The sequence below is a fragment of the Atractosteus spatula genome, chromosome 12 (genome assembly GCF_055471065.1).
Source record: "Atractosteus spatula isolate fAtrSpa1 chromosome 12, fAtrSpa1.hap1, whole genome shotgun sequence".
Classification (NCBI taxonomy): domain Eukaryota; kingdom Metazoa; phylum Chordata; class Actinopteri; order Semionotiformes; family Lepisosteidae; genus Atractosteus; species Atractosteus spatula.
This window is the reverse complement of record NC_142717.1, coordinates 3824146-3834701: the sequence shown is the minus strand read 5'-3', so window position 1 is coordinate 3834701 and position 10556 is coordinate 3824146. Positions and strand designations below refer to the sequence as shown.

General features: G+C 41.4%; 1 protein-coding gene across 1 annotated transcript in view; it reads left to right on the top strand.

Annotated features, from left to right (window-relative positions):
- Positions 1 to 488: 488 nt before the first annotated feature.
- Positions 489 to 10556, top strand: part of susd5 (sushi domain containing 5) — a 35462-nt gene continuing 25394 nt past the window's right edge. The window contains exon 1 of the mRNA XM_088929736.1: positions 489 to 665. Within this exon, the coding sequence (XP_088785862.1) occupies positions 578 to 665 (88 nt within the window). The 5' untranslated portion in view covers positions 489 to 577. The remainder of the gene's footprint in view (positions 666 to 10556) is intronic.

Genomic DNA, 10556 nt, shown 5'->3' with positions numbered 1-10556 from the left:
GTAATATATAATGGCAAAAAAGTCCATTTCTACCAAAATAAGGTTTTCGTTCATTAATAAAATACACATTTAGCCACAGACATCTCTAAAGGCGCTTGTTTCTATGTAATTAAAAACAATATTTCGGCCCAGGTCGAGGTCTGCCAGACCAGTGTGGGGATGTGGGTCTCTCTCCTCTCGGGCAGTTTGCTGTTTTAAAGGCGAGCCCTGACTTCTCTCTCGACAGCTCAAATCTGCTCCATTACGTATTTACTGACAGACTGATGAGAGTTTTCACGGGGGCACTCCATTTGCACTGCGGTGCACTATTTGGGTAGATAAAAACCTCTGCCGCAACCAGGCAGTCTGCGTTTTTTTTTTCCCTTCAAATTTTTTCCCCTTAGATCTTCAAAGTCTCCAAAAGGGGAGTCTGTCCGGTTCTCCTTCACCACTTACAGTGCAGTCGCTCTGGCGAGCAGAAAATAACGGACCATACTGAGCTCAGTCTTCGCTCCTGCATCGCTCCTCCAGGCAAGGGACACGAGCGTCCCCGAGTCCAGTTGTGGGACTTTTCTTAAAACAGAAAAAAGAAAGAAATATGGCTCTGGACTGCTGTCGAACTGTAATCCTCTTACAATTGCTGGGATTCCTTCTCTCGTTTAAGGACGTTTCAGTCCAAGCGGATGGTAAGTTCTTTTATGATGTGCTGCTTGCTAAGAGTTTGTATACACTGCTGTTGTTTTTCTCCTTTAAACCTGGAACTTTGAAAAAAACAAACAAACAAACAAACAAACAAACAAACAAACAAACAAACAAACAAACAAACAAAAAGCCAGCAGGGATAAGAGATAACGGGACTTATTTAATCGACTGTCCCTCCCGTGTCATTGAAATGTGTTGCAGCCTACTGTAGCAATTAAAGAAGCGCCGTCTCCCAGACTTTCACCTGTAACTGTGCGACATCAGGCGTGCGTCTGGGACTTTGAAGGCTTTTCTATGACAGCTCTTTCAAAATGTATACTTGTAGAGGGGCTTTGTATTTACCACTGCTTAGTATTTCCTTACCATGTAGACTACATGGTGATCGATGCTAAAGCCGGAAAAAAATGTATGCGTTTCAAATCTTTCCCATCTTGCTGGTGGAGCAAGAAGTTTGTTTCTTGCTCCTTTGTACTGTACGTACTGTGTTTGTTGTAATCATTTAAGACATCGTTGTCAACATAGGTACGGGGATATTAACAGTACAAATACTAAAGGTCTCCGTTTCTAGTTTAACGTTATCTGGAGACTCATTCGAATTATTGAATCCCCGCCATTAATAACGTACAGTATGTAAAACCCAAGCCCGTGTGACTGAATTTGAATAATCCAATGCCATTTGCATGGCTGAATAAAAAACAACATTATTATTGGAATTGCTGCAAAAATATGCCGAACCGCAAACTTGGCTTGCTTTGTTAATTTTCGAAACATTTCCCCCGGTCTCATATCGCCGAAATTAACGGCCGCTCACAATTTCAAAAAATGTGCCTGTGCACTCCAAGACCTGCATGAATGCATCCTTTTTCTTCACACATACTGACATCATTGTAGGTGGAAGAAGCAGGACTTCAGAACTGACGAGACCGTGTGTTATTGCATTCGCTTAGGTAACTTGGGGTGAAAACCATCATGTACTGTATGTGGACTGCTAGCTCCAAAAAACAGCCATGCAGTGACTGCAAGAGTTAGCTAATGGTTCACAACTTTACCCTTAAGCCTCTGAGACGGACTGTTTCCTTTCCCGTGGACTGAAGTTTGTCAATTAATACAAGAGCACAGAGAAGTCAGGTATACTGTACTGGTATTTCACGAGAACTGTATTCCATCTCCCAAAGATGTTCGCTCGCAGAGCAGCTGGCTGTGTTTCTCAGTAGAGCTTTGCACTGCTGTATTATAGGCACAATCGTTTGTGCAAGGAGTTCTTCGGGAGGTTTTGTTTCACCTAATTTTGTGTCTGAAACAGAAAAGCGTTTATAAAAAAAATGTTCATTAACTACGACGCCCTGTCACATGATTGCTGATTTTTTCTGTGTGAAGCAATTGCTTTATTCTGAGTCGTCCAAGTACAGGGTTTAGGTGGAAGGAGATTAGGGGGAATGGCTAATTTCATCCGGGTTTGATACTGCTGTTGTTTCAAAGATGAATTTATTTTCCTGAACCGTGAATTTTAACGGCAGTACAGAATCGAAAATGCAATTTATCACGTTTTGATGCTTCTTCTCTTCTGTCACTTCTAACAGTTCACCAAGTAGTCAACACGTACGATGAATTTTGGAGAGGGGGGATTAATATCCGACCTGAACCATTCAATTGATGTACTGTGAAATGCTCCAAGTCTAACATTTAATCGACCTGAGAATTAGGACACCACAAGATGAATACAGCTGTTATTGAACGAGTTAAGTATTCATTGCTGTTAAAATATTGATGTTCATATGACATGCATCTTGAATTCAATTTTGCTGGAGTTTTTTTGGATGTATTTTTTTTCAGTCTGCACAAATATCCACATGCAAGGCCGGTATTATTTTACAACGTACAGAAGAAGACTTTTACTGCGTTTAACTGATCAAATCACGAAAAACTAAAAACTGCTTGGATGTGACCAAGTCTTTAAACGGCGCGGTGCTCATGCTGCCATGTGTCATATACTGTTTTGAACTATTTGGGGAACCCAGTGTAAAGACAGCCAGGTATGCTAGCCCGAGTGATAGTCATTCCTTGCACAGATCTCTTTCAAAAGCAGCTCCACTCCAGTCCTCTGTTTTATCATCTCAGATCGCCGCCCTGCACATTGAAAGTTAATTTTCTAGCTACTGTATCTCTATCGGCTCCAAAAAGCAAGCGTGAAGCTATTGTACGCACACGAAATGAAATCCCTCTTTGAACAAAGTGCTCTTTCTGCTCTTGCAGTGCGTTTGAGGAGACCAGAGCACTTGGCGGGGTTGCTGGGGTTGCGGTAAAGCTGTCTATATTACATGCGCCCCAAAGCCAGTGGAATACTTCTCCACCCGTGTGGCTCCCTTGAATCATGTGACTCGTTTTATGTCATCTTTATAGATGTATTTAAGGAAAGATTACATGGCGCTGTTTATAACTCAGCTAAAGGACTGGTGTGTCACCTCAATTTTTCTCACTAATTTCTGTCTTCTCGGCACTTCTGCTCATCTCCCGCTGGTGATCTTGCTGAAGCTTTTACGAGCCGTTTTAAGCAAGTGTTCCAGTAAGAGCCGTGTCTGGAAAGACTGTCCGCAGATCGACTGGCAACGTTTCTTTCGATGAGTGCCACAGTCCCGTCAGTTTTCCGTCTGCTCTCGACGCCGGGTGAGCCAGTGACGTTTTGCCTCTGTGTCCAGCATCAGCAAGACATTATAAAACCTAAAATCCTGCTAAATAAAATGAACTCCCCAAAACATTTTATAGGTTTAAGGGGAGTCCCCAAAGCTATAAAACTCGCCCCCCAAAACGATGTTTTAGTGTTATGTGTTATGCTAAAAAACATATTGGTAAAATAGATCTATAACTAACTGAGCCGCCACAAAGAGTATGTTATATAAATAAATCTGCACTGGTTCACAAATACATTTCGCACACGTGTCTTCATGAAAAATTAGTTTATTACACCACCTAGATAACTATGTGGTGCATTTCTTCATTTAATCTGGGGGTTTTGCTTCTGACACTTTTTTCTTTTCGCTGCGCCGTTTGTCCGCTCTGAACTCAGACAGTCTCAGCGGCTCTTCAGATGTCTCCACCCCCACTGCTGCGAGTGACGCAGCGGGATGCGCAGTAGCTGGGAGGTTTCTCTCTCCTGCAGGTTCTTCAGCTGTCCCCCGAGTCAGACAAGGGACAGGAGACCTGGAGAAGAGGACCCGTAAAGGTTTTCACGTACAGTTCAAGAACAGAGTGGTTAGCATTGCTGCCTTGCAGCGCTGGGGCCCTGGGTTCAATTCCTGGCGTGCTGTCCGCGTGGAGTTTGTATGTTCTCCCACTATATATGCGAGTTTCCTCCAGGTCCTCCGCCAACAGTCGAAGGACATTCCGGTAGATTAGTTGGTTTCTGGGAAAGCTGGCCCTGGTGTGAGTGTGTCTGTGTGTGTGTGCCCTGTGATGGACTGGTGTCCCGTCCGGGGTGTACCCTGCCTCGCGCCCGTTGCTTGCTGGGATAGGCTTCGGCTCCTCTGCTCATCCTGTGTTAGAAGAAAACAGATGGCTATGATAATGAGCTGCAAAACGATCGAGGCTTCGTAAAGAATCAGAAGGGAGTGTGCCATGTGTGTTAAATGATCTAATCCGTGGTGCTCAATGACAAGCAATCCAATACATAGCCTATTGATTGATTCAAGATAACACCTTTAATGTTTCACAACATACTGAAAAAGACAAACATCTTCTGTGATAACATCTTCTTCCAGCGCACATGGGTTTTCCCAGGGATGTTGTAAACATTAAAATTCAGTATCAATGAAATCATGTTGGTCTGGGGTTGAGGGCTACAGCTTTTGGGGTCCTGGGTCTGATTTGAGATTGGAGTGCCTTCTGTGTAGAGTTTGCATCCTTCCCAGGATTTCTTGGGAAGTTTTCCTCTGGTATTACTCCCCAGAAAGATGCTGGATAGTTAACTAATTGGTGTCTCTGAATCATTCCCGTGTGTGTGTGAGTGAGTGAGTTAGTGCCCTGTATTAGGATTGGGGTCCAATGTCATGGAGTTCTTGTGCCCCTGTTCTTCACAGATAGGCTCCAGGTTGCTGAGAATCTTGCCGAGAACAGGAGACGTTTTGCTAATTTGCTAGGGATGATTGAGGAAATGACCAACATACTTTAAATATTGCATTATTTATTGAAGGTAAGAAGATTGCAGCAGCAGATTTCAAGCATTTAAATAATACGCTCACTACCCTAGAACTCGGTGGAGGAATGTTTTTTTTTATATCAGGGATTATTATTGGTGGACAAACTTCAAAGGAAGTTTCTCAGTTGCTTGCAGGCGTGAAGGGTAGAGGAGGCCCCATCTCTTGTCAATCAAAAACAAATGAACAGAAATTGATTAACAACTCGAGTTCAATCCAGCCAATACAGTTGTCACAGTCCCAGATGTCCCTGAAACATTTTGCCGTGTAACATATGTGAATAAAAGGCTATAATTTAGTCTGAGTGGAAAAAGAGTTATAACGTTCTGAAAATAATTCTGGATTTCTATTTAGCTGTGGAGTTTGACTTCAATGAGGAATAGAAAACCTCAGCTAAAAGTGTACTCTAGAAATAATTGCTGTTGCAGATGCGAACTGCCCTTTTTAGTACATTTAAATTAAACCGTTTCTTTTTCAGATTTTTTTCAGTGTCAGGAGAAGATTTTATACAGTATTAGCCTTTGAAATACCTTAACAGCTATGCTGAAATGATCAGTTATATGTTTTCTCAGTATGTTTTACATAGTTTTGCACTCGGCAAAGGAGAGGCATATACAAAACTGTTTCATTTATTAATTTTTAGTGCATATCCTTGTCATGACATGAAGGAGGACACTTGATGTGCTCCTGACAGTGCCCTCCATTATACAGTATATGGGTATTAAAGAGATATGTATTAAAGAGAGCTATGAGTTAGCATTGTCACATATTTCCAAGGGTGAATATCGCATTTCAGACCTTTTCTTGCTGCACAGTAATGGAGCAGTATATCTAAAGTATTGTATACCACACAGTATCTCTCATGTCACTGCTGGGGGACCAAGCTGGGTTGTTATCTATAGTGTATTACATATTTATTGATATGTTATTCACATTCCCCCAAATAATGAATTTGCTTCTCAAAATATTAATTAACTGACAGCATGGCTTTAATTTGCACAGACTCTAAATTCCGAATAGCAATCTAAGATAGATCAGTGTGGACATTAACTGAAAAAGGGAACGATATTACCTAAAAGGAGAACCTGACCAAGATGAGTATGATGATGTAATTAAAACCAAGCATGTTACTCCTGAAAGACTAAGAGAAAGCAAAGACAAAATCACAACAACAATTTTAACGGATTGTCCATCTATAATCAATACGTTGCATGTCCCGTTGAGAATCACAGCCAGCCTGAACTGTGCTCAGAAGCACAGGGGTCTAGTGAGGAATGGGAAACACATACAGCTCTCCTTCTCGATGGCATAAGAGTCCATCACAACCATTAGGAGAGAGGGAGGAAACAGATCACCAAGGAAACCCTACTCAAACTCGGGGCTACAGCCATCCTTTGGATGAGATGTCCCCACTGAGAGCTGGTGTGTGGTGAGCGTTCTGGCGCACTATGGCTGCCGTCGCATCATCCAGGTGGGGCTGCACACTGGTGGGGGTGGAGGGGATCCCCATTACCAGTAAGGCGCTTTGAGTGGAGTGTCCAGAAAAGAGCTATGTAAGTATAAGAAATTATTATTATTACCACCATTGCCCCAAATTAAAGCAACAGAGCTAAAAACCCAATAACTCCTGTTTCCCCTCCAGCTATCCTTTCATCCGAACAAATTCACAAAGTAGATAAAGTCCTCAACTTCAAACATTTATATCGATCGGTTTATGCAAGAAAAAGAGTCTCAATTCAAAGAATGGAAGAAATAGACTTTTACATTTTAGTTAAGACCATAATGAAATTTCTGCTAAAGATTTCTTCCTGTATTTCTTCCTGGAGAAGTCAGGCGTAACTGGGTGTTTAGTCAATGTTTCACTGCATTTGAACAGCTTACATCTTTGGTGTTTGCCAGTAGATTCAATCATATAACTCACATATTGTTCTTTGTTCTTAAAGGCTTCATCAGATGTTGGTAAAATACACTGTTTAAAAATAATCATATAATCATATAAACAATCAAAGCCTGAAACTGTAAACACAATGTGGTTTTAATAAGAGTCCAACTTGAAACCCAGTTCTATGAGTTTTTAATGAGAAGCAGGCCTCAAGGAACAGGTATACATCAACTGTTTGTCATTTAATGTTTGAAATTTTGGATTTCCTACACCCTGCTCTTTGATGAACTTGGTTGCTTTTTGTCCTCTGCTCAGTGTGTCATCTTCCTTAACAACAAACTATTCCAACGAAAAAAGATACCTCTCAAAAAAGACGTGAAAAGTTGGCGAAGGGGAGACACGTTAAGCATTAGCTTGAAGATGTAGAGTCAGTGCCGCTGAAAAATATTCTCAAAGCATCGTTTGAGTGTACAGATAATTTGTTCAGCGCTCCATCCTCTCAGTTCCTAGGGTCTGCTCTGAATATGCCTCAAGACTAATCTGAATCTTAACTCACATCTGAAGCCCAACCCAGATCAATTAAACCCGCAGGGAGGGTTTCTTCTTGACAGCCCTTAAGGTTGTGCAATTGTGTTATATTTTCTTACAACATTTCCTTGCATTAGGTTCAGAGGCATCTCCTCAGTAAGGCTGTTGCTTACTAGCCTGAGTAAGTATAGGTAGTTTGCAAATAAAGTGAGCCCAAACATCTGAAAAGAAAATACAATAAATATTGTTAAAAAGAAGGGAGATAGGAAAAGTTGGGGATATAATATGTAAGGTATTTTAACTTTGTTTTCCACATTGGTTTGTTCTACATTCATTCTTCATGTCAGACATTGGATAATTTCTAGGTAGAAAAAGAAGAAACGTAACTGGAATGAACAGTTCCATGGACTGCAGATGGCTGAAATGAAAGGGTAAAACTGACGAGGACACAGTAAGAACACGTGTACACAGAGCATGTTGGTGCTGAGCCGTCTCAGATGAGGAAAACGGATGGGACTCGGAGTCAGTACGGAGCCTGAGGAATAAATATTCACATGTAGACTCACTTGGAAAGACAGACAAATTGCGAAACAGACGTACCAGTTGATTGGATCGACCATTTCTTTTAGTCTTCATTTTGGCAAAGCTGCTTGGAGCTGCACTAAAAATATCTTTTCTCATAATACATAACACAAGCGCAAATCACAAAAATGCTGAAGTTAGCACAGGGACCTGTAAACGAATAGATCACTGGCTGTCACACACCATGTGCAGACTTCTAAGGCTCCTAAGGTTTTGTCAGACAACCAGACATCTGTATAGTCCCCAAGTCACTACTCTGTGGAAGCACCTTTGGCAGGAATTACTGCTATGACTATTTTTGATAACAACTCAGCTAGCTTTGCACAGTAGGGTGGAGTAATATCTGCCCATATTTCCTGGAGAAATCGTTCCAGTTTTGATGTGTTTTGGGGATTGATAATGGACTGCAATCCTCAAGCCTCTGAATAAATGTTCTATTGCTCAGTATCTTTTTGTTAAACCCATTGTTAAATCCCATTATGTCTTTGTTTTTGATTTGCTTTATTGAAATGTTAGTTTTCGACCTAGCCATAGATCCGTGCTTGACTCAAACGCATTTTCTTTTGGGATCCTCCTCCGTTTTACACCTTCCGTTATTACCTCAGTTGTGACAAGTGATGAGCAGCAGCTCTGCCAGCACCTTGCATCGCCTCGGTTTTCCTGGCCGGTTTGACATATCAGTATGTGAGCTGTGGCTTGAAATTCAATATCTAACAGGAGAAACTGAGAGAAACCGCTACATTTACTCCTCAGACGTTTTAAGTCCATTTGATTACCTCGGTCAGAGACCATCGCGCTAATTTTGTGGACTTTCAAACCAATGTTTTGCACCTGATTTAGGGTGACGGGAGCATAAGAATTGTTTCAAATGGGAAGAGGCCATTCCGTTCATTTAGTCACCAATGTCTCTCTGAACTCTTTCTAGTGCATCATACAATTTTAACATAACATCCCTTGATGTCAATTCTGTGCATTCAGCTACATATCCTAACCTTGTCTGTGCCTTTTTCATGAGTAGGCTTTTCTCTCTCTGTATTTCCCATTTTGTACTTACTGTACACTGCACGTTTTTACTGCCTTGTGTGCACAGCCCTGGGCTTGTCTCATATGTCTCATTTTCTGCCAGGTGTTGGCCTGGAATCTCGTCTAAAGAATCTCGACTTGTCTGACTTTGTCCAAATCTTTTTGAGTCTAAATTGCTTCTTCTACTGTGTTTACTTATACTCCAATTTTGGCACCATCCGCGAACTTGACCTTTATACAGTACGACTACCAGAATCGAAATCCTTGACATAAACTAGGACGAACAGTGGGACGAATACAGATCTCTGTGGCACTGAACTGGTACAGTTCATCACCACGAACAAATCTGCTCATATGAGAATCGAAACTGGATGTTCTGCAGAACGGGCTGGGACTCCACTCAGAAAAGACCCAATGACCTAAGAATGTCTTTTTTTTTAAGTTTTGAGTATGTTTTGGTATTTGTACATGTTGAGTATTTTTTAAAAGGTTTGGAATAGAACTGTGAACAGAATAAATGCGTGATTTGGTGATTTACGACACAGACGTTTTCAGCCCTGGGTATTTAATTCCGACACACGTCCAGAGAAAGGAGAAAGAAGAGTTTGAGATTGAGATTGAGTGGGCGGTGAGTTTGACAGACAGATGGAAGCTGGTGAAGCGATGTAAAAAATATTGTAGCTCATTGCTAGAGCAGGTGAGGAAACTGGCACAGCCATCAGGGAGAAGGCGATAAAAACTAAATGAAGCGTTCTTCTACACAGCCTGAAAAGACTCGTGGCCCAGATATAGCAAAGCCCCATCCTGGAATTCACAGCAGCACTGCAGACAAGGTGGTGGAAAGAAGCGATCGGGACTAAAACTAATTTGGCTGGTCAGATAAGGGTGTGAGACAGAAGATCCAGCAGTGCACGCTTGTGAATTTGTGAGCTGTGTGAGACTGGCATCACAGGGAAAGAGAATGATCAGAAAAAATGCTTTTCAAGTATGTCTTATGTGTGAAGGAAATACCCTCAACAAGTGGTGTCATTGAACTGTGGAGGAAAGCAGAGGAGAGAGTAGTTGGACAGTCACAGACGTGATCAGGCATGCTGATGTGCAGATTGACGGATGCACACACATTTGCATATGTATATCTATTTAAATCACTTAAGCACTAAATACTTAAATAATAAGTGTTGTGGTTACTTTGGATGCATTGTAAATTCTGTATGGTTACAAAAATTGTTGATGGGTGTTCAAATACCCTGTAAAAGCAGATTACGCCAAAACCGGCCCGGATTAAGTGTTTGGTCAGCCACTCATTGATGTATTTAGCAGTCTAGGAGGAACAATTTCTCTTTCCACAAAACTGGCCAACTCAGACATTATTCAGAAGACTTGGCCAGAATAGCATTAAAAGATCTCGTTCAGCTTTAGTAGCTGCAAATCTGACATTTGTAAATACATAAAATTGTGCCTTATCATGTGGCAAATCATTTGAATGACACCACAATAACAGGGCTTGCTGTCTCACGTTTCAGGGACTTTTAATGTGTTCTCTTTAGAGGTAAGAGTTGGAATAGGAATACTTAGAATAGGAATGTGATTTCTCACCTCCGTTTAGAATGTGAAGTGAGGTTACATGTATTCTGTAACATGCCATTGTGTACTATACATTAGATTACTGA